The sequence below is a fragment of the Gobio gobio genome, assembly GCF_949357685.1.
Source record: "Gobio gobio genome assembly, chromosome: 9".
Classification (NCBI taxonomy): Eukaryota; Metazoa; Chordata; class Actinopteri; order Cypriniformes; family Gobionidae; genus Gobio; species Gobio gobio.
Window position 1 is genome coordinate 8672525 of NC_137115.1, and position 25428 is coordinate 8697952.

A 25428-nucleotide genomic window follows, 5' to 3' on the forward strand; every position below is an offset into this window, starting at 1 on the left:
CGGTGCTTGGCCCCTAATAAACCCCTGTTAGCATAATTACACAGCATTAAAGTTCACTTAGTAGCATTCTTTGTTGCCACACATGTACATTATTTAATCAAATCTATAGGCTATAAAATGGCCTATAATGCAGAAATTTGCATCTGGAAGTGGTGTATGTACCTCTTGTATGAGGTTTTTAGTGCGTACATTCCTTTTCTCTGAATCACGTGTATGCATATTTGAGAAATGATCTTAGATCAAATGTAGGACGTTTCTACAGAACATTTTATAAATGAGACTGTTGTTGTATTATTAAAAAGCTGTGAGAAGATTCTTTAAAAAATTCCCTGTGTGGCACAGACAAGACAAAAGCAATCAGGTTTGGAACAAAAGGAGCTGAGTAAAAAATGACAGAATTTGGATGAAATTTCACAAAGAAATGTTTTTTTTTTTTTTTTTGTGAGATTAGTGTGGAGAAAGAGACGAGGTAATGCTTTTTCTTATCAGCACTGCCCTGTATTGTGGACCTTCCAACTATGAGTCACCAGCGAGTCTTAGAACGAACTCAAAAATGGAGCATTCAGAGAAAAGCACAGGCAACCTGACTCATCTACAATAAAAAGCACAAGAACTTTGACAAACTATAGAAACAGGGAGAATTTATTTAAAGCACTTTGTCCCCTACATAGAAAAATATGATTGATTTAAGTCAACAATAATAAATAGAGTACCTGTATTCTTGCAGGCCCCGCTGATGCGTACAGTAGTACAATCAATATCCAGTTTTCGCAACACAGCAAAGGCACGGGTTTTTACCGTAAATCTGCAGTCTGATGGGGCGGAAGGGCATGGGTGGCGTATGAGGGGTGAACTCAATATGACCTGGAGGAGCGTTACTTTATAAAGACGGGACACAACATTGTGACAGCAGCCACCGGTACAATACATCGTACAAACTTTCTTGTCAGGTTTTCCGATGTTATTTTTTCTTTTACAACTTGAGTGACTGATGCTGAATTGGACATTGGATTATTACTTCAGGACTGACCAGAACGTGACATTTTACACAATAAATATCGCTTTCAATGACAGAAAGTGTTTCACCGACAACAAATATTTAGTCCTTGAGAAACTTGGATGCTCTGTTTTTTTTTTTTTTCATGGTCCCTTGAGTGGATCTCAATGCAAATGTACATATAATCATATATCGTATAATCATAGTTGATAATGTCATTTTTGAGTAACAGCATGTAGTGCAAATTTTTTAAAAGTGATGTGAGTTCAGAGCAGGTATACACTATGATACTGGATGTTTATAATATGCGCCATTTGTTATAAATGCAGCAGTTATAACGCTCTGATCATTCCTCACCAAAATCATAAATGACTAACATTCGGGACCTCCGAAACCACACAAAATACTCTCTACCGAGCATTCAAGCTTCTTTCGCTACAAGCAAATCAGTGTTTCTAAATTAAAAAAAAAATGCGATTTTCCTTTTTTTTATATCGTGTAAAACATACGTAGGCTGTAGGTCGTTGTTCATAAACTGTTTCGTCTTCGTTAAAAACAAAAAAATACTTTTAAATATTTTAAATAACAAGGAAATTATAAGGCTTAAATGTCCCTCTTGTCTTGATGGCCTCCTCACACTTCAGTCCAGCAGAAGAGTCTTTGGAAAGCTCATTCATTTCTTGTCCTTTTCAGCCCATCTCTACGTCATCGGATGGTTTTAGCCAGGTCCAAAGCTGCGTGGCGCCATGAATCACTAGCCGCAGATCTTTAGTGAAGAAAAAGCCCTGATTGTCAAAAAAGGTCTTTCATTTTAGACTATAAGAAAGTGAGTCGTCACAAACGTACACCGATGTCCTTTGCGCTTTTTTAGCAGTTGAAATGTTTGGTCGAGTTTTCGCCACCAGTCTGATGTCATTGGTTTTCACAGTTCTCTGCTGTATGACTTATCAAAAAGTTGATTAAAGCTCTGATTTTAGCAGGGCAGCTTCGTACCTCTAGACACCGTAACATGTAGCAGAGCAGCATGTTGGCTGTTGAGCCTCAAACGACTAGACCGAGCCATTCTCCTCTGTGCTAAAGTACATTTGAAACGGGTTTCAGATGTTCCTCTGTGCTGTGAGGTACTTGAGAGCAGCAGAACCGTACTTTCGAGAAAGGTCTTGGTGGAACTCGTCCTTCAGGGTCGTCAAGCAGTAGCGGTAACTTGGACTGGAGCGAAACTTTGAGATGTCAAAGCTGGGCGCGTGGGGCATGTGGATCATGAAGGCATTTGGTAACACGATAAGATCATACTCCTTTGGAACATGGAAAAGGGACAGGTTAGGGGCATTGGACACTTGAACTGGCGGTAGAAACAGGCCAAACGTTTTTGAAAAACCTTACCTGAGCATCAAGCTCCATGATATGGGATACTTTGTTCCAGCCAAAGCCAACGAATCTCTGGTCGTACTCAGGACAGTCTCGGCGCACAACGACATACGGCTCAAAGTCTGCCTCCCATTCCACCTTGTATGGCGTTGTGGCTGTCCTCCATTTGGCATAATTGGTTGGCGCATGACCCTTTGTCCAGACATGATACCTACATTTCAGGGAAGTAGTATGTGAATGTTAGTGCTAATGCATGAACTATTATGTCTGGCCTTTTGAAAACAGGCCAATGATGGGATGCTCATTGTTTGTCCTATTAATTCATTCAAAAATATATTAAACATCATCTTTATTCAATATCTTCTATAACAGGGAATCCCAAACTTTTTTTGTCAGATGAACCCCATTGATCTAAAATATTAACTTGAAGATTTTCAGTTAATATTTAAATAATTTAATAATTTTTTTATTTTTTTATTTTTTTTTATTTTACTTTTTATGATTTGATTATTAGCTTTTCTTGCAATTCCCCTAGTTTTAATTTCTGAATTCAAATATTTTTGGAGCAAAAAGTTGAAAATCAATCAATCAATCAATCAATTTTTATTTATATAGCGCCTTACAGCAGCCAAAAGGTGCACAAAGCGCTTTCCAAAACAAGCATCAAACGACAACATAAAAACAAGTCCAACCAATCAAGCCCAGCACTAAGAGTCAAAAGCTTGATTAAAAAAGTGTGTTTTCAGATGTGTTTTGAAAACACTCAGCACCGTGATGTTTCGGAGGTGCACAGGGAGTGCATTCCACAACTTTGGTCCTTGAACACTAAATGACCGGCCTCCAAACTTTTTATACCTGTATGTTGGGGTAACCAGTGCGATATGATCAGAGGAACGTAGTGTTCTGGCTGGCTGATATGTTTTTACTAGATCAGTGAGGTATACTGGGGCCAAACCATGGATGGCCTTAAACACAAACAACAGAATTTTATACTCCACCCTAAACCGCACTGGAAGCCAGTGAAGCGAGCGGAGGACAGGGGTGATGTGTGACCGTTTCGATGTATTAGAGAGAAGACGTGCGGCTGCGTTTTGTACCAGTTGAAGGCGACTGATGAGTGATGTATTTAGTCCAGTATAGAGGGCATTACAGTAGTCAATCCTCGAGCTGATGAAGGCGTGAATTGCTTTTTCAAGGTCGGCTCTGGACAAAAAATATTTGACCTTACTTAGAAGTCGTAGCTGGTAAAAACTCGCCTTCACTACTGCACCAATCTGTTTATCATACTGCATGTTTTTGTCCAAAATAACACCCAGGTTACGTACAAACGGAGCAAACTGAGGTGTCATAGGACCAAAGCTACAAGCACTATTAGAGGAATCCGGGCTGAACAGGATGTACTCAGTCTTTTCTTCGTTTAAATGAAGGAAATTCTGGGAAAGCCACTGTTTGATGTCCTGAAGACAATTATAGAGAGGATCCAGTGACGAACGATCACTCAGAATCACAGGGAGGTAAATCTGGAGGTCGTCGGCATAGAAATGAAAATGAACGTTGTGTCTGGAGATGAGTTGCCCAAGTGGCAATATGTAGAGTGAAAACAGAATAGGACCGAGAATGGAACCCTGCGGTACTCCAGATGACATAGGGGCAACTGAGGAGGCAAAGTCATTGAGCATTACTGAAAAGGTTCTATTAGTGAGGTATGAGAAGAACCAGTTCAGCACCACTTTCTGCAGACCAGCAACATGTTGTAGACGAGAAATGAGAATTGCATGATCCACAGTGTCAAATGCAGCGGTAAGGTCCAGTAAAACTAGAACCATAGAGTTTTTTCTGTCAAGTGCTTCAAGAATGTCATTATGTACCCTCAGTAACGCAGATTCAGTACTATGCCTGGTCCTGAAACCAGATTGGAATGTATCCCCAATGCTGTGTAATTGCAGATGAGCCTGTAGCTGGGAGTAAACAAGCTTCTCCATCAACTTTGACAGAAATGATAGGTGAGAAATAGGGCGGAAGTTTGATAGAATGGAGGGGTCAAGGTTGGGTTTCTTAAGCAACGGTCTAATGATGGCATGTTTGAGAACTGTAGGAACAGTACCCAAAGTAAGACAGCTGTTTATGAAGGAGACAAGGCAGGGACCAACGGTGTCAACAGCCTCCTTCAGAATCCTTGCAGGAACAATGTCTAAAGGGCAGGTGGTAGGTTTCAACTCAAGGACAGCTTTTTTGAGCTCCCCAAGAGTAACTGCCTCAAAGTTCTCTAGCACACATTGCGCCGCACGAGACGGCATGACAACAGTAGAGTCTTGAATAATGGATTGCCTAACAGCCAAGACCTTGTCCACAAAATATTGCTTGAATGCATTACATGTTCTTTCAGAAACATCAATCAAGGCTACAGACACCGGATTAATAACAGAATTAATAGTATTGAATAAGATTACAGGGCGGTGGCTATTGCTGTTGATGAGATGAGAGAGGTATTGTCCTTTAGCTTCTTTCAGTGCTCTCTGATATGTGGCCAGACTGGCTCTAAACATCTCCAATGACACCTGCAACCTATCCTTCTTCCATTTTCGCTCGAACTGTCTGCATCGGCGCCTAAGGGACCTAGTTGTATCATTGCGCCACGGGTCCAGAGGACCATTAGTCGACTTCACCTTAAAGGGTGCAACAGAGTCCATAATCTGGGAGCAGACGGTGTTGAAGGAAGAAATGAAATGGTCCGGGCAAAAAGGTGATGCTAACTCAACAGAAGCAAAGTCAGAAGCGGAAAATGAAGCAATAAAATCTTCAACAGTAGATGAGGTGATAATGCGACGACGATGAGGGGCAGTAGTTGTAGGTTAGGTCAGAGTGATACAGTCCTGATATCATAATAAAGAAAAAAGTCAATCAAATCTTAATTAGTTTATCATAATCTTTTATTATTATTATTATTTTAAAAATACTACACTGATTAAGTGTTACACCGAATAAGTCTTTTAAAACTTAATTTGACTTTTTTATGACAAAGTGAGGTTAGACCAGGTTGAAAAATGTCATGTGGTATGACCACCCAAAGACTAAATGATATTTATGAATATTTTTTAAATGATTAAGATGTGTACACATGTGTTCAAAGTGTAAGAAAATTGTTAATAATTGTAAATAAAACTGTTAAAAAACCATAAACAACTCAGCTCGTAATAAAAAGAGAATCAACATTGGCTTGGCTTTTCGGAGATGTCGAGAACTGAGGGATCTGAAATGTTGGAAAAGAGGCGCAGAGATGGCACAGAGATATTTTATTACTCAACAGGTGCGTAAAGTATTTTAATGAACAGATAAGAGTTCATTGTAAAGCATTATCTATTGTGAAGGGTCGTTTCATTATGGTTATTGTAGTGCTGTGATATAATTTATTTTCAAGTACCATGTGTATTTATGGGTATAGCTATAGTAATGTTTCTTAACTGCTAGAGGGCCAAAAGTTAGTAACTTTAAATATCTCTTGAAAAGAAAAGTTTTTAAAAACCACATGAAAGTACATTTCTAAAAATATGGTACATGTGTTTTAAATTAGATTTTTCACAAGAATTGTCATTTTTCTTTATTTCGGACAACAGGATTTTTCATTGATCCTATTATTAACCCTTAAATGCATGAATTTTTCGCCAACCATTATCGCATACTCGGGTCTTTAGTGACCCGGATCTATATATATCCAAAACGGATGGATCTCTACCTGCCGTTATACTATAAAACTCTCCTGATAACAATTACAGGAACAATTACAGAAGAATAAAATAAAGCATATTTCGTTACCTTTTGGAGCTTGGAAGGGTTCAGTTTGAGCAAACGTTTTTATACCATCATCACTGTCCTCGTCAGAGCTCATTTCCCAGTACATTCAGCATCTGGCTCATGTTCGTGATCTCAAACATATTCTCAAAACTATCATTTTCAACATCTTCGAAATTAATATTTTGATCGCTGACAGCTTCTTCACCTGATCCCCCATCAAGTGACAGTGACACCAATATTTGTTTGCGTTCAGTACTTGCACTGCAGTAAAACGCTGAGCCATTTCAAGTTTTCTTTTGTTTTCTGCCTGCAGTAACTATGAGTGAAACGTCACTTCATCACAGCGACCCTATACTATTTTTTTTACAAAAAATGGGATAACAGGCATTCTTTTATTATTGTTTTCTTGTTATATATTTATATTTTTACCTTTTTATATTTATTATAATGAATTGATGGAGGAATACTAAGAAGGTTGATGTCTAACTTTACAAAAAATGAATGTGGAGGAGGGTAGTGAATTAAGTCATGTGTCACTAAAGACCAGAGGTATGCATTTAAGGGTTAATTGTGAACTTCCTTGAGATAGGATTATTTTGAATGTCTACTGTACCTGAAGGTGTAGAGAGTCCCCATGTCGAGCATAGACAGCAGCTCGGCCTTGGATTTAGGGAATGAAAGGCGATATCTCAACGTCTCAAAGGCTGGCACAACCAGAGCCTTCTTGGTATTGGCCATGTCCAGTTGGACTATACTTCTTCTACATGGAAAAAAACAAAACAAAAGATGAATTACAGAAATGTATCCATTATATTAACAGATTATTCCTAACAAATTGACAGCCATGAGTCTTACCTGAGGTAATCATAGAGGCCGTACATGGGCAGAAAATCTACATCAGTCAGAAAAACGTAGGGTGTGTTGACGTTGTGGAGCGCCACATTGCGTACCAGATTGACAGGGTAGAACTGACCCTCCTTATAAACGATGTGATAGCCCACGTTCTTGCGGTTTTTGAGGACTTCAGAGGCCTGAGCGTAGCGCAGGAACTGCTGAGCCTCGGCATCAGACATGTAGAGGGCCAAACTAATGGGGCCCTCCCAGTGTTTACAGATCGCCTCCAGCATCTGCAGTCTGTGGACAAATACAGTGTCTCTGGTGAAATTTTGGGCAGTAATTGAAGTGAGGCAAGATAACAGGCTATTTTTGATACATTTTTCAAACCTGCAGGGCAAGCTTTCAGTATTAGCACAATTTGTTCTGATCTTCTCTACGTCTAACATTTCCAGTTGATACTTGTTTCAAAGACAAACAATGTTGCTATGCTGCATAACGCTCATCTTTGTGAAAATGACAAGACTACTTTATGGGAAACAAGTTACAATGATATAAAAAAAAGCCTGACTTTGTTTAAAATAGCTCAGTGGGGAATATTAAAAGACTCTGAATGGAACATATGTGACTCTGGACCAGTCAGAAGGCTAAAAATTCATGAATTTGAGATTTAATAAACTGTCTATTGATGTATGTTTTTTTTAGGATATGACAATATTTGGCCGAGATACAACTATTTAAAAAAAATGGAATCTGAGTGTGAAAAAAAAAAATCTAAATATTGGTAAAATCGCCTTTAAAGTTGTCCAAATCAAGTCCTTAGCAATACTTATAACTACTAATAATATATTTTTATATGTTTACAGTAGGACATTTATAAAATATCTTCATGGAACATGATCTTTACTTAAAATCCTAATGATTTTTGGCATAAAAGAAAAATCAATAATTTTGACCCATACAATGTATTGTTGGCTATTGCCATAAACATCCGTGTGACTTATGACTGGTTTTGTGGTCCAGGGTCACATATTAGCCTATTTTTTACCCAAAACTCAACTTTAAACAAGTTAATTTTAATAAAATTAAATACAAGTCATGGCAATTAATGAATTTAATTAATCACAAATAGAAATATACTGTATGCTAGCATTAATTATTATTACTTTTTTGGTATGCACTGAACACTTTTATATTTTTTGACCTTTTTGATTGTGTGCTTGCTTTCATGCCATTATACTATGATAATTAATTTTTATAATACATTTTTTTAAATAATTTATTCAATAAAAATCCATAAAATCCACAGGTAGACTTTCCAGGATGCATTCTTAAAAAATAATACAAATATGTAAAACATTTTTTTAATAAAAATTATAAGAAAACAACATTTCTTTATTTATAAAAAATATATATATTTTTTCTAATATTTTATTCTTCTATTGTTGGTCTATTTACATATGTACAGATCAAGGTTAACTGCACTTCTTTTTTCTGCAAAAAAAACAAAAAACTGCAAAGTCTTTCTGAAAATAACATGAAGGTTTAACATGTTTTGAAGATGTTATTAACTTGCAATGCTGTAGTAATCTTTTCTCATTTCAATCAAAGTGCTGCACAGGGTTCATTAAACACGACAATGACACTTCTGTAATTAAATTGCATTGGCATGAGTGGCACAGGCGTGTTTGCAGATTCGTTCAGACAGTCCGTCATCCTCACCTGTCCATAGAGAGCTGTGCGACCAGTGTGATGTCCGTGCCATCATCTGTAGGTGTGTATTCATACTGCAGGAAGTACAGATGCACCCTGTGCACCATGATTCGCTCCCTCCTAAAATCATAGCACTGGTCGTCCTCATCTAACTCCTCTAGTGCTTGCTGAAGCTGGAAAGAAACAATAATAATATGCTTTATCAGCTGTGCTGAGGAGGAAACAAGCAGGCTCTGGTCATGTTATCCTTTGAGACTTTACAATACTGTTTTTCCTTGTCCTAATCCAAGGCCGAGCTGCTTTTAGACATGGGTATTCATTACTTATTAAGAATGATCCATCTTAAGACTATAAACTCCCTCGTTTCTGTTCCTTTTAAGTCTTCATTTTCTCATAAGATATATAAGTATTGCCATCTGCTGCTTAAGGCCCTGATCAGACAGAACGCGTTTTTCAAAAAAAAATTTATGTTGCTAGTCAACCCCCGAATCAGCTGTCCGGTCAGGCTAATCAAGGTAACCGTCATCACAACGGAAGGCCCGCCTCTCCATTCATTCGATTGGATAATGGAGAAAAAAGACGTGATGACGCTGGGCGCTTTTCTGCTCAGAGTTGTTGTTTTTTTTCAACTTCAGGTGTTTAGAGCGCTCCTAGAAAAACGCGAGGCACAGCAGGCGGTTAAAACGTGAGGCGCCCGGGGGGCATAAACAGCGCACAAAACGCTCACTACCAATAGACAACCATTTTAAAAAGGCGCCTCTCACTGTAGAAACACATTTTGTCTGATCGGGCCTTATGCTGCGTTCACACCAAACGCAGATTGAGCGTCAAAATCGCATCTACCGCGTCTAATTTCACACGCGAACATTTTGAAAGCATTCGCGCGTCCGCAGTGAATTGGACGCGTGTAGAAATCGAGCACTGGAAGCGAAATTGACGCGCATTCAAGGCACTCCAGGAGAAATATGTCATAAAACACCACTCTATCTCTTTTCATTTTCATTAAACATATATATTAAGCATTAATAGCCACACAAATGTGGTCCAGGCAACTCCTACATTATCTTCACTGCATGTATATTTAAATATCCTTAAAATATAAAGTTATGAAACTTCTCTTTGCCCTCAGTCAAAACGATTTGGCAGACAACAAATTATAGATACAGATTTGAGCTTTAAACAACTACATTCTCACCTGAAAAAGTCTTAAAACTACATTTTGTGACACAATAGTAGTATTTTTAAATTATGCAGCGTTTCTCATCACGTCACTTTACCACGTGACCGCAGTGAGCAGGCTCCTGATTGGTTAACGCGGCGCGAATTGACGCCAAAGTTCAAATTTTTCAACTTGGGTGTCAGACGCAAATTTGCTTCAAACGCGTGAATGCACAAAAGCACCATTCGCGCGTATAGCGCAAGACGCTCAATTCGCGTACAATTCGCGTGAACTGGAAGCGCGAATGAGGCGGATTCGCGTCCTTCGCTCCGCGCAAAACGTGCCGCGGGACCTCCAGACGCGCGTCATTGAAATCACTCGCGCCAGACGCTCTATTCAAGTTTGGTGTGAACGCAGCATAAGGGTGCTGAAGACATGCCCTATCTTTCCAAAACCCAGCCCGCGTTCACGCCATGTCGTAATTACCGTACATAAAGCTCTGTATGCTTTTGAATTGCTCTCGAGTTACTTTAATGTCATACACCAATCAGCCGAACACACCTTAAATCTGGTCAGGTGGTAAAGCAGCCACGTGGTACAAGTTGTAGCTCTGGGAATATTATGAGTTTACACGTTGTAATTATAAGTTCTACAAGCACGCGTGAATGCACCTATATATGCACGTACACAGAGATCAGAGAGTTATTAGAGGGAAATCAAGTGCCTTTTGATTATCAGTCAACCTGAACAATGAGCTAATTGTGAAAAGCAATGCTAGCAAATAGCTTTTCGTGAGACCATGCTAAATGACTGGCAGGAAGAAAGATACTTAAGAACAGATTTACTAACTTGTGCCACAGCAAACCCTCTTTTGGCATTAAAAAACTACTGTCAGGATTTACTAAAGACGTGCAATGAAAAATTTGCGCTGACTTTAATGCATATGCGTTTGTAGTAGTTTCTCTTTCAGACACAGTATTTATAAGAGGAGAGTATTTAAACTAATCACACAAGGTGATTTACTAAAGTTTGCTCTAGTCTATTTTAGGTATTTGCGGCATTATTTAGCGCCCCAAAAAGGACATGTATTAAACCAGACGCTAATTTGCGCTGCTCTTGGTAGATTGCGTTGATCATTGTGGAAATGATCCGGCTTTGTCTGTTCTTTAATTTGCGCGTCATCAGTAGATCACTCCCATCAGCGCTTCCTTTGGTTTTGCGCTCTCACGCTAATTTGCCTTGTTTTGTAAATCTGGCCCTTAAAGATTTACTTAAAGGGTTAGTTCACCCAAAAATTAATTACTCATCCTCATTTCATTCCAAACCCGTAAGACCTTCGTTCATCTTCAGAATACAATATATTTTTGATGAAATTAGGCAGCCATGTCATCGCAACTTTCAAGGCCCAGACAAGTAGTAAAGACATCGTTCTACGTCAAACGCCGGCTTACCATTGGCCAACGCTGAGCACGTGAGCACCACGACGCATGTGTGTGATGCTGACGCAGGAGCTAGCCAATTGTTAGACACTGTTCTGCTGTAGAACTTGGAAGCGCTGTAATTTTTGTTTGATTTTTTGCAGACAAAAAGTATTCTCTATACAAAAAGTATAATATTAGGGTCGAACCACTGTAATCACATGGACTATTTTAACATCTTTACAACCTTTCTGGACCTTGGAAGTTGCAATGACGTTGATGGTTCAGGAACCTCTCGGATTTCATAAAAAATGTCTCAATTTGTGTTCCTAAGTTGAACGAAGGTTTTATGGGTTTGGAACGACACGAGGGTGAGAAATTAATGAAAGAATTTTCATTTTTGGGTGAACTAACCCTTTAAAGTTTTTTTCTTTTTGCTGTCTACAGATCCTAGTATTGGTTTCTGTCTCAGACAAAAAGTAATTAATGTGAGAAGTGAGAAAGATAATTTAAACTTAATATAAACTAAATAGTGAGATGGAAAATTACTACTGTGAGAAATAAAGTTGGGAGAAAGTCACAAGAAAGAGTGATATAAAGTGGGAATTACATGTAACTCATGGAGGGCAGGGTCATGAAACTCTAGAGGGCATCGGCTGATACGTCCTTTACATGCCATCAGTAATCAATCACATCATTACCGCATGACACAAGCTGATTGCTGCATGACTCTGCTGATCCTGCAGCCAATGAGGTTGCTTGCTCAACATTTAAATAGTCTGTGGCTGAATCCGAAATCGCCCCCTAAACCCTCATTAACTATTCCCTACGTTGGTCCACTAATGTAGTTCACTTGAAGGAGTGAATGAAAAAGAGTGCGTGAAGTCGGACAGCCGTTGAGTGTACATCGGCTGTACAATCGTTATTGCGGTGCAATGTGGGATTGAATGAGTGCACTCAATAATGTCCACTATGGTTTCAGACACCAAATGGCTGACCCCTCAAATAATGCCCTATTTGAGGGTATAGGGGGTGATTTTGGATTCAGCCTGGTTCATTGTTTGCTGTAGGCCAGTCCTGCAGCGTGCAATCAGAGTTCTTCTGAAACCCTCTACCTCCCCCAGCTCCACCTGCCTAGGTCTGCTATGGGATTTATGTCTATCAATGCAGCAGCAGCATATCTAGGGCTGTACAATTAATCGAAAAATAATCGAAACCGAATTCAGATCCTCTAACCGACGTATTTTTCCCATGTCGGTTATTTTGGTTTTAATCACGTGACTCCGCCCCGGACACATCAAGTGCAGTTTGCAGGCACACAGAGAGATGCGCAGGAGCAGTTATCTTTGTTTATAGATGCCCAGAATCACTATAGTAGCTGCATGTTTTACACAGTTTATACAGGTAAGTTAATTGCCATTCTTATAGCCTACGCGCTGCCACACACACACACACACACACACACACACACACAGACGGCGCGCGCAAGCCCCGAAAGCAGATCGCTTTCATTTTCGTCCTCATAAAGTTTGTCAAGTCAATGCGTTTAAAGGCTTGCCAGTTTGAACATTAAAAGCGATTGTGCACTATTCAAAAACAACAATACGGAAAACGTATCCCTTCAGTGCTCAGCTTTTTTCTGTGACACAGAGCCGAGCCGCGTCTCTGACAACGCGCGCGCGCCCTGAAGGCAGACCTCTTTCATCTGCGTCCTCACAAAGCTTTGTCATTTGTATGTGTTTTAAGGCCTGCCAGTTTGAGCCATTAAAGTGATTTTAGACCATCAGATGTGTATTATGTTGAACTAATGCCTGATATATTGTGACAAACGAACACTCAGACAGAAGCTCGCACATCACATGAAGATCGCGCGCAGAGAAAAAGTAAAGTAAAGTCACTAAAGTAGCTTAGAAACTCAACCGTTAAAAGCACGGTATGAGTAATTCACACACACCATCACTCTATCATTAATGCATTCAAATAAATGTAATGTAGGTCTACTGTGCTAATGTATCTGTATCTGATGTACAACAAGCAGAAATCTGCCCCATAGACAATAACTGCTGAAAGTGAACCGTTTCCTTCGAATATTTTAAAATCACAAAGAAATGCACTAGCACTTTTCATTAGAAAAAAAAAATCCACCTTTAATAGTAGAACATATTTACAGTAAAAACCTTATCAGGAACTTACTCAACCTTATGAGGGCAAAAAATGGAAAGCAAAAAAAATAATCGTTCATTAATCGTAATCACGGTAAAATGTTCAATTAATCGAGGTTTTTATTTTTGGTCAGATTGTTACAGCTCTAAGCATATCTTACATGCTCAGTGCAGCGTGTCTGTGTATCTATTAGCAGTAGAAAGTCCACAGGCGACTTATCCACGTGTTATCCTTGTTAAAGGATAACAAGGCACAGGTGAGACTGATAAATCACTATGTGATTAACAAAAGAAAACAAGGGCTGAGTCGGAAATCGCTCCCTATACCCTCAAATAGGGCATTATTTGAGGGGACAGCTATTTGTAGTGGTATCCGAAACCATAGTGGCTGTTACTGAGTGCAATCATTCAATCCCACATTGCACCGCAATAACGAGTGTACAGCCGATGTACACAGAACGGCTATACAAATTCACTCACTCGTTTTCATTCACTCCTTCAAGTGAACTGTATTAGTAGACTAACGTGGTGAATGAGGGTTTAGGGGGCGATTTCATATTCAGTCAAGGGAACTAAGTAAAAGAGGAAGTAAATACAGGGAACAACGGCAACAGAAAAACAGTTCAAAATAAAAGTCCATATAACAAAACCTCGAAACACAAAACCAAGGGAACATGTAACACTTCCATAGCTAAGCCAAATGTGCAGGATTAAATTGAGCTACTTTTTAAATTTTAAATTGATTTGTTCCCTTTTATGTATAAATAACATTATTATATTATGTATATATAAAAATATGAATTAAATATATCATCTCAGGTAGAAGCAAGCTTCCATAGCCCAGGACCATCAGATAGACCAATATATGATACCAATTAATACATACCAATTTTATCATGCATTTTGTATTTTTTGTCAGGTAATAGAAATATTTTCTGCATGCTATTCCAAAAAAAATGTAAAAATACTTTGGCATAATCCTGCATAATAAACTACTTAGGTAACTCACCACTGTGCTCTCTGAGCTGGCCTGACTGGGACAGCCGAAGAGTTCTCGTCGGAGAAGATTCCCATCGTACTCCAGGAATGTCAAGTAAAGATTACGGAAAAATTCCACATGCTTGTTTTTTACCCTCAGCTTTTTAGGAGAGTTCCAGTGAATGACCTGCAGGAGGGAGTAATAAAACTGAGCAATAAACAACTTCAAAGACATCGTTTCCATGCTAAAATGGAAATTTGACAGGAAATGAATGTGTCGGTTGGGTGAACATTTGCATTAGAGACGATTTGTAAAACAAACTGTGAATTTGGCAATGATTAAAGCAAAGCTCGAACCAGTTAAAGGGCCCCTTTTTACTTCAAACGACTCATAATTTTTAAATTCCTTTGGGTCAGTTTGGTCGTTTATACCCAGCATACGGAAACATTCCCCTAATATAGTTACCTTTAGATCTGACACCTCAGTGTAGCACTGCTCAGAGCGAGTGTGATCCGATAACTGTACGTTCCAGAAGCACGGAAGCTGATGCACCAGAACTGGGTTCTGTTTTATGAATGCGTTGAATATATCCTGTGAAGACATAAAACAGTAACGTTTTTGTTGCAATATACAACAATATTCAGCAATGCTTTCATCATCGTTTAGACAACTGTTGCACAAAGCACAATCTCACAAGTCCTATGAAATAAATTCTTCTTATAAAGTGTTTTTGAATTGTTCATGAAGGACATGGACCTGGTCTGCCAGGGATGTTGAAAGCATGCTCATTAGCTCTCTCTCAGCTGTCAGTCTCCACATCTGTTCCCAGCCGATCCTGCGCAGTCTCTCAAGGTAGAGTAAAATCACACCTGCAGCCCAAAAAAGAAACACCTGTTGTCAAATGGACCACCGGAGCAAACTATTTTCTATTTTTTATCCTGAAATGAAATTTGACATAAGCAGTGCGCTCCTTTTAGAAGTGATAATGCCTGTGTGCTCATTCCTGCGAAGGCTACACAGCAACCGATGAATAACCCCAAAAAGGGGAAAATACTTCAGAGTAATTTATTAGTTTAATATTATATATACACTACCAGTCAACAGAGTTTTTTTTTTTTTTTAAAGAAGACTTTTTTGCTCACCAAGGCTGCATTTATTTGATAAAAAATACAGTTAAAACAGCAAAAATTGTGAAATATTATTACAATTTGATATAACTGTTTACTATTTTAATATATGTTAAAATGTAATTTATTCATGTGATGTAAAGCTGAATTGTTAGTAACATTACTCCAGTCTTCAGTGTCACATGACCCTTATTAATATTAACATTTCTGATTATTATCAATGTTGAAAACAGTTGTGTTGCTTCATTTTTTGTGTGGAAACTGATACACTACAATTCAAATTTTTAGTAAAAATAAATAAATAAATAATAATAATATTCAGAATTAAATTGATAAAAAGTTAGAGTAAAGATATTTATATTGTTACAAAATATATTTCAAATAAACTTTCTATTCATCAAAGAATTCTAAAAAAACAATATGCGAATCACTGTTTCCACGTAAATATTAGGCAGCAAAAACTGTTCTCAACATTGATCATATTAATTAATAATTGAGCAGCAAATCAGCATATTACAGTGATTTCTGAAGGATCATGTGACACTGAAGACTGTAGTAATGATGCTGAAAATAAAAATAAAATAAAATATATTTTAAAATGCTTTCAAATAGTAAACAGTTATTTTAAATAAATTGCTTGATTATAAAAAAATTTAATTATTCCAAACCGGTATATATATATATATATATATATATATATATATATATATATATATATATATATACAAATGTTCAATGTATGTTCAATTATTAAAGGTAGGGTAGGCAAACACTTTGTTATATTGGTTGAAACTTTCTTCACATCCTGTTAGCAATCAGTAATAGAATAGAAGTGGTCTAAATATTAATAAGATGTACATACATCTTCTGTGGACATTTCAGGAACAAAAAAATTTTTGTCCAATCATTGCATTCGGTCCAAATTCAATCATTCAATTTCTTACCTGCCTGTAAAACTGAATTTCCATACCGACACACACCTGCTCACAGACATCACACATCATTAGCGTGTTCTGTAAGGCTACAGACAGTCACGAGTGCCATAACAACGAGCTTATGCTGCGTTCATGCCACAACTACCCTAATTAAGAGATGGCAACCCGTGACGTTCTAGATTTATGCATTTCTATGGCAGCCCTATCAACGCTGAAATGAATCTGCTGCAGTCAGGTGGTAAGTTGCTTACGTTCATTTTTATTATTGTAATGTTATGAGCTTTCAGACATGAGGTAATTTAACACAGTCACTCGTGACGCTTTGCAGACTCTGCTCTGGCTGTGTGCGTTCATGTGTTCTGGAGGAGGCGTGGCTTTGGAGACGTTCTGAAAAGGAGGGATCTTATGATTTCAAAGAAATTGCCTACCCTACCTTTAAATGAATGGCCATGCATTTTCCCCCTTTCATTTGTTCATTTATAAGACTCATATCAAACTAACTTAACCAGTTACAAAGACAGTGAAGGTTGATGAGCAGAGTTCAGATGGAAGCTGGTGTCCTCACCTGTGTTAAACCCCCGTCCGAGGGCTGGCCAGGGTTTGTGATTTTTCCACAGATTACCGAGGTACCAATCACTCTGATTCTCCACCAGACCAATCACCTGTTTCTCTGCAATCACAACATCAGGGTTAAATTTCACTGCCCCGATGCTTTATACAGTATGACTCGTGACGGAAAGTGACTGATTACCTGTGAACTTCCGGAAGATGGCCCACAGCTCGGCGATATCAGTGGCGAAGGTGATGTCTGTATCGAGGACGATGACCTTTGAAAGGTTGGATGGCAGAGCTTTGGTGAGAGTGAGCTTCATCAGGCCATAAATTCCCGAATAGTGTTTGTTTGGTATCCATGACACTTCTGACTATTCATAGCAAGAGAATGAGAGAGATACATCTGTGAGAAGCACGATAGTGACTGCCCACTTTTTTATCGGCACAAGTATTTTTCTCATTCATTTTTTACCAAGATAATTCAAAACCTTCTTTACTAAAAACTTCAATAAAATCAACCAGCTCTATAAATCACAAAAAAGTATTTAAAATTGTAATGAGACTAACTTTTCAATGATTTATGGGATTGTCACTATGATTAGTAGTCTAGCTCTGACGTATTGAAAATTACATTGAAATCAATCAAGTTTAAAAATCAAGTTGCTCTCTGTGCTGTCTTGAAAGGTTTGTGTTAAGGATAAAAATGTCCTTGATAATGATTGTAATTTTTTATATGGAAACCTACTTGGTAACACTTTATTTTGACAGTCCCCTTTAGACAGTCTGATGACTATAAGTAACGTTGCATCTTCATGTCACCTCTCATTAGAGTATTAATAGACTGTCTGCATAATATCTGCTAACACTTTTTTTTAAAGCTCCCCCAACAGACATTCTACTGAAAATACTTAACTTTGCAAGTAAATGTCAACTTATTCTACTAACCCTCATTAACCCCACCCCTAATAGTCTGCTAATACTTAACTAATACTCTAATGGGAGTGAATTGACATGTAGGTGCAACATTACTTATAATGATTACTTAAAGTGTAATCATTATGGAATTTAAAGGTGCACTATGTAACATTTTTTCAGTAAAATATCCAAAAACCACTAGGCCAGTGTTATATATTTTGTTCAGTTGAGTACTTACAATATCCCAAATGTTTCCAACTATTTGTAAATTGTGAGAAATTTGCTATTTTAACCAAGGAACCGGGACATGTGAGGGAGTCGCCTTTTAATTGCGCCATATCAGCGTTAGCCTCGTTTCCGGTTTTATTTTGCAGAAACGTTTTACTCTCACTGCAGTTTGAACAAGTGTCATAGCGAACGCACAGAGTAACGTCATAACATAATTTTCAACACACTCAAATGTATCTAATATGATAAACAGAGCTGCGTTACCTCATACTCATGACCGGAAAAGCGGAAATGGCGCCGGCGACTGTGGCATAATAAAAGTCCCGCTGCTCGTGAGGCGTGTTGCATTCATCTTATTAACAATCGCTCCACAACACACGGTCCTGCTCTGCTTCATATTACAGCATAGGGGTGTGAACCTACACTGGTCTCACGGTTCGGTTCGATTATGATTATCAGGCCATCGATTCGGTTCAGTTCGATATCACGATGCATCACAATGCATTGACAATTCACTGTATCCTCATACAATTTTGTCAGTCAATTATATGAACTAAACCTTTCATTTTACCTGCTCAAAGAAAACATGCTTCTTGAATGTATCAAACAAAACTCTGGGCACAGAAGACAACAGGACCATTTAGAACTAATAGAAAATACTAAAAAACACTTCAGGAGGTGGTCTCCGCTCAATAAAGTCAAAACTAAAGTCTAAATGCATCTGGTTGTTGAAACCACATATGTAAATTGTACTCCTCTCAACAATGCTAAAATAATTTACGTGTGAGCGTGTTATGGGTTATATGACATAGCCAGATATGACGCCGCTACTGAAGCGCGCATCCCGCAGACGAGCGGCTGAGTATCTCTTCATCAAGTAAACGCACAAACTACCGAAAGTAAAGTTGCAGGTGCTCAAAATACAATCATATTCATTAAGAGTAAAGAAACTGAATGATCTGACCAGTGCTTTTGCCGCGCGCTCTCCTACTGCGGTCTTTGAGTTCCAGACCGCAATAGGAGGGCGCGCGGCTCAATGGTGAACAATATAATGCAGCTCATAGCTGTTGTTTTCGGTGACGTGAACTCAAATAAATCTTTATTTAGTGCAGGAAATGTAGATCGGATTTATATCCGTTTTGCGGAGATACATGTATGTGCCCAAGTGTAAATGAAATCGTTTAGATAATTCAGATGATCGATTTACGATTGATTTACACACAGCACGTGTGTTCTCCAGGTCATGCTTACTAGATTGTTCATAAAAGCCGAAATGTGCCCAGATGTCGTCTTTTAAAGTTGTTGGAGCATTTTAATTACTCTCACTCGCGTCTCGCCTCCCTCTGCCATTGTATGCTACCACAACAACGAATATGACGTCAGAAAAGAATCTGTACATTATAATCGGCTATGGTCTATTACTGAACCGATACCGAATCGTCCTCGTCTGCATCGCGATGCATCGAAGAAACGATTAATTTCGACACCCCTACTACAGTAACGTTAATAATCGCATCCATGAACATGATTTTTGCCCGAGTCCTATCCCGATTCTTTTCCACCGGCTGTGAGGTGAAGACCACACGTCCCAAGATTCTGCGCTCAAACTTGCCGTGATCAAACTACACCTTTGTTTTGAATAGGCGACCTCTAGCGCAGGGGTTTTCAAACTTTTTGTGTGTGTGGACCACTAGTCGTAATCAAGAAATTTCGCAGACCACCTCATAATACACATAATAAAATTATGTCTACACACAGACCTACCTGAATTAATCCGCACCTCTAAATAGGCTTACTAGCACTAAAACTATAACTGGTCATCACATCAGTACAACAGGCTTGTTAAAAGAAAGTTTACTGTATACAACGGCTGCCACATATTTATTTTATTTATTTACTCAAGTGCATAATCGGGTTCATTTAAACAACAGGCTTATTTTGCAATGGAGTGTGAAATCTATACAGTAATAAGAACACTTGGATATAGTCAACATTTCAAAACCTTTGGCAAATTTAGGGAATTATTAGAGTTATTATTTAAAGTTTACAAGTCCTCAAAAAGTGAGGCACTGAACTTGAACGTCACGGCCGAGCGCCACTAGCCTATTTTAGTAATCACACAATAACATGACAATTTAATTTAAATTTTATATCAATATAGGTCTACATATTCTTTTTACTTTTTATTTTTATGGGAATTTCCTGGTAAAATGAAGGTAAAAAAAAAAGTATTTTGCCTTTCCACGGACCACCTGCAGTACCCTCACGGACCACTAGTGGTCCGCGGACCACAGTTTGGGAATGGCTGCTCTAGCGGACGGAAAAGTTACATAGTGCACCTTTAAATTATGTCAATTTAAAAGTTCAAAAAGCACTGAAATCCAATGCAAATGAAAGAGAAAGCCAGTAAAAGGTTCAATATACACCGTTTTGAATTATTGTGCACTAAATGTAAGAATGACACTATCATCGCATCGAGAACGGTGTAATAATGAAAACAGAATGTATACAAAACACGTGGCTGACTAGAATAAAACCCCCAAATGACTTTTCGGACAGTTCTCTCAAAACTGCATGTGTTCCCCATCACCTACTAGAGCTCATTGTCTGCTCCATGTTTTCTTCTGAACTGTATTCTGCGGTTATAGCTTCATCTGCACCCACTACAGTTCTTATTGTGCGCTTTATCTTTTCAGCATACATCCTTAATGACCTGAGCTCAGGTTTAATAATAATCTGCCGGAGAGGGGTTGATTGAAAAAGACTGGATTTCCTGCAGCTTAGCTTTCATATACTCAGGAGAGCAAAGAGGTCTCTATGCACAGCAGAGACACAGGATGTAAAATCCGCGTGATTAGAGACGGCTCCGAGCCAAACAGCTGACAATCAGAGGTGAACTCAGTGCGGGAGGAGGATGAGAGCACAAAACAGGACAAGAAAGACTGTGTTCATGTTATTGTGCATATGAGTGTGTGTATCCATTCATGTGAGTGTCCTTGAGTGTGCAGTGTAATGTAAACTAGAATGCTCCCTCCTAGAATATGTGCGCGCACATGTGTGTGTAGAGGAGGCAAGCTCTTTGATTGTCACTTCGCTCTTTCAGCGTACCGTGCGCTGCATAAAAAAAAAAATCACAAACAGACAGTGAATAATTCAACGCTACAGCAAAGGCAGCACTTGCATGCCAAGTCGTGGAAAAAAAGAGTCACACTGTCAGTTTAAATATATGAACAGAAATGAATAATTCTATGCTTCCGTCTCCCTCTGGAGCGTGCAAGAGTTCTCAGAAAGCGAAAGCTCTTGAGATCGCTGGAGTGTAAACAACAAGCTCAGTGTTTCCACTATCACAGACATGCCGTACTGTCCCAAGGGGACCTTTTGCCCCCTCATTACAATCCATAAGCACATGTGACACATATTTCATTCCAGTTGTTTGTGCCTGAATGAGCTCGGAGAGGATTGCGATCGGCATCATTCTTCAGACTTGTCATTTCCGCCCGCATCGTTTCAAAACTATCGCCTCCCATTAAGCCTCAATACTGATGCTCTGTGACATGGTCGTTATCTCTGGGTCAAAGGGCAAGGGTGGTTAATGACAGGGGTGTTATGGGAGCATTATGAGGCAGGTACTTACTTTGAGCTCATCAGCGTCATAGAAGCTGACTTGTACGGACGGCACCATCCATGACTGGAACAGAGTGCTGAGGATCTGATTGGCCACTGTGTCTGTGATGAAATGAAAGTGCAGTGGGTTTCTCCTGAAAAGGGAGATGTGAACATGTCGACATGTTAGGTTTTATATGAATGCATAAGGTAAAGTCTATATTTTAGGTGCTGTAAATGGTCACCATTTTTGATGAAATTTTGACTTTATATACTTACAGGCAAAATAAGTGTACTTCGCAGTATTTATGACCTTATTTGAAACTGTGAAATATAATTTCTGGTCAAACTGAATACATGAGCGCTGAACGGCCGCTGAATTGTAAAATAGTCACTATGTTTATATATGAGTCCCATATTTGAGGTCCAATTAACTAAATTTTCGCCTAAAAAATTGTCATGACACAACAACAGTAGTATTTTTACCACCATGACAGTCGCCACAAGCGGAGTTATACAAGCGATGAAATGGTTTGAGTGCCGATACTGGGTGGATATCTCACGGCTGGAAAAAGCCCTCAGCCAATCAGATTAGAGAACCAGAAATAACAGTTGTATAAACGGTTTCAACGGCAACAACATAAAAAAACATTACAGCGCATGCTTTTGTGGCCCAAACTTAACTTCTGGTAGACGTCCGCAAAGAATCAATAACAACAGAGGCTGTGCTATCTGTTTTATGCGTTAGCATCTTTCATTTTAATTGTGCAACATTATCTTAATTTATATGTTTTAATTATTTTAATAATCTCCCATTTCTGTCTGCAATATTGAGTGGGGGAAATACCCCCGCTAAAGGTGGTGTCGATCCCACCACCTTTAATGTCGATCCCAACCCGTAAGACCTTAGAGAAGAAGAAAAATATCTTAATTTGTGTTCCGAAGATGAACAATGGTTTCTTTGTTTCATAATATAAGATTAATGTTGGGAAACTTAAACTTGGAGATAAACTACCCTATTTGAGATTGATTATATATGAATACATATACATCACAAAAATCACTTACTCTATAGGCACTGTCATTAATAGAGGATAAAGTTTAAGTTGTTTTACACTCTGTGATAAAGGCCTATTACATACCTAATTTAAATATTTAGCGGGAAACAGAAATCCGATCAGTTATCAAGCCGATCTGCTTGATCGGATCATGGTGATCGCGTGTTAATGCCAAGTGTAAACGCAGCCAGAATAGATTATTTCTGATAACAAGCATAATAAATAACAAGTGAAATAGATCAGACATACAGTCTAAATTACATTAGACGCTGCTCTCGTATGCAGTCAGACTGGATATTTATGAAGCATTCAAGGCTTTTTGTTGAGTCACACACACTGTTTTGTGCTGGTGTCGTATGCTCTCTGCTTGATCGTTAATATGTATATCATGTTATCCAAGAAAAGTAAGTCAAAATTGCGTTTCTACTGAGTAGTGCGCCATACTATCCACTAGCTAACTAGTTAACTTCGGGCCAAGCGTGTAACCGTGGCAACGCGTGTGCGTCTGATGAAACCATCTATAAATAAAAGGATATCAAATCTACAAGAGAATGGCTAAATCCCAGTTGTTATTATTTTAAGCTCTATGTATAACCACACAATATACCATAATATTGCTATTTATTTACTATTAATTTAGCTGTCGTTGTTTCTTACCTGTGGAACAGGATAGATTTGACCAGAGTGACCACGTCCCGACTGGCGTTGTGACCCGCACATACACATGCCACGTGAATCAGCTGTGTGTGGAGAGAAGAGCCAACGTTTCAGATTGCATTGAAGAATTTCAGCTTTGTTAAAGTATTCTTGAGATTCATTGTATGTTCTGTGTAGACTTTAAAAAGCTTCTAATATGCAGCGTCCCATCCAGACAGAATATGCCTCACTAAAATGCATACAAATGCTGTTGCAATTAATACAAAATTTCAAACTACAGTGGAATCTGCCAACATGATGATGCCAATACTTTCCACAGAACTAACTCAACTTTTTGGATCATTTATGCTATTAGTTTTGGCTTTGAGGTGATTTTTACGTGGATATATGAAATGGGTCCAAACATATTTTGTCTTCATTTAGGACCATATATCTATTTCAACTTATCAAACCTGCTTTTGCTTGAAAAGTGTTTGTGAAAGGTTTTTTTCACTTGGAAATTCCACTTTGTTTAATCTTTTTTTTTTTGTCTAAATACTTTATGTGGACGCCATATGTTCCTAAAGACTTATTCTCACATCTGACAGGATGTAATATGCCATCTAACCTCACACTTCTCCGCGGTGGGCGAGCGAGAACACTCGCTGTGATTGGCCCGTTCCTCTGCTGTGTTTTCCACGTCCTCTGGACCGGTGTCTGCCGATGCCACCCACTGCTGGTTGCCATAGTTACCCTCGACAGGCTGGGCAGCCAAGCCCTGCGATTGGCTCAGCTGGAGTCGGATCTGCCGGTTCTCTTCCTCCACCTCTCGAACCCGCGATGCCAGGACATCCCGTTCCAGGAGTCGTGCTTCTGTAGATTCCACCAAGCATGCGGAGAGGAGCAGGGAACGCCCGTCTGATACGGCACAACAGATTTCATTTAATTCGAGTGATCTTGACAGATTACACCCCAGAGATGGATGGATGAGAGGTAAAGAAATAGGAAGCTTGAGGTGAATTTGCAGAGAGACAATATACGTGAATGTCATTCAGATTTAAGACAGACTCCAAGAGTATCTCAATCTACACATTGCTCTCTGCTGGAATGATTAAAGATGCAGAAAATTGGTTGTGATCAGGGAGAACAAAGTAACAGGCATTGAATTTATCGGAACGATTTGATGGATTTTCTTGCATTGCACTCATGTATAAGCAAGTGCAGATCACTCATCCCGGTTAACCAGAGTTGGGTCTTACTGAGCGTACCCATGTCGTCTCTCATCCATTATCTATTAGCCTTCACATTCATCTCAGGCAGTTGGGCACTGCAACCCTGGAAGTATGTGATATGAAATCTGCATTTTGCTTATGGGCCCTCAGTTCTGCAACCAGGTTGTTTTAAGCCAATCACCTGAGCCGTAAATGCCATGTGATTAATGACTCTAGAGCCACGGGAAAATTATGTGCACTGATTGGCTGACAACACACACAATAACACACACACAGTCGCCTCACTACCGTCTATCCTGAGCTGGGATGTCAAAAGGCAGCAGACGGAGAAAAGTCCATTTCATGCTTTTATGAGCACTCCAAAAACTACAGTCTATAATCTATCATTATGAGGTCATTCTACGAAACCCTCTTATTAAAATAATGTACAATTTTTTTTTAAATGGCAGGAAGTGAACTCTGTAAGTAAATAAATCCTTTTTAAAATGTCAACCATGTTACAAAAAGCCCTGTTTCCACCAAAATTACCTGGAACAATTTGTCCCAGGAACTTTCTTCCCAGGAACTATTTTTCCCCCAGACCTGTTGCTGTCTGAGTTACCATCACAAGAACCGTGAAGATTAGTCTGGTGACTGTTCGCGACTTTCCAGAACCCACTGGATTTCGTCCTCAGCAAATAAACTTAATAAAGCCTAAACCTCGTCACCGGTCCATCTGTC

At 38.9% G+C, this 25428-nt stretch overlaps 1 protein-coding gene across 3 annotated transcripts in view; it reads right to left on the reverse strand.

Annotated features, from left to right (window-relative positions):
• Positions 1-623: 623 nt before the first annotated feature.
• large2 (LARGE xylosyl- and glucuronyltransferase 2) overlaps positions 624-25428 on the reverse strand; it is a 127402-nt gene continuing 102597 nt past the window's right edge. For all 3 annotated transcript variants that reach the window (XM_079825708.1, XM_079825710.1, XM_079825709.1), the window contains 13 exons: positions 24105-24394; positions 23498-23580; positions 21814-21937; positions 17236-17407; positions 17050-17154; positions 15179-15291; positions 14888-15013; positions 14453-14608; positions 8714-8877; positions 7013-7291; positions 6771-6917; positions 2381-2576; positions 624-2292 (listed from right to left, as the gene is read on the reverse strand). In XM_079825708.1, the coding sequence (XP_079681834.1) occupies positions 2095-2292; positions 2381-2576; positions 6771-6917; positions 7013-7291; positions 8714-8877; positions 14453-14608; positions 14888-15013; positions 15179-15291; positions 17050-17154; positions 17236-17407; positions 21814-21937; positions 23498-23580; positions 24105-24394 (2153 nt within the window). In that variant the 3' untranslated portion in view covers positions 624-2094. The remainder of the gene's footprint in view (positions 2293-2380; positions 2577-6770; positions 6918-7012; positions 7292-8713; positions 8878-14452; positions 14609-14887; positions 15014-15178; positions 15292-17049; positions 17155-17235; positions 17408-21813; positions 21938-23497; positions 23581-24104; positions 24395-25428) is intronic.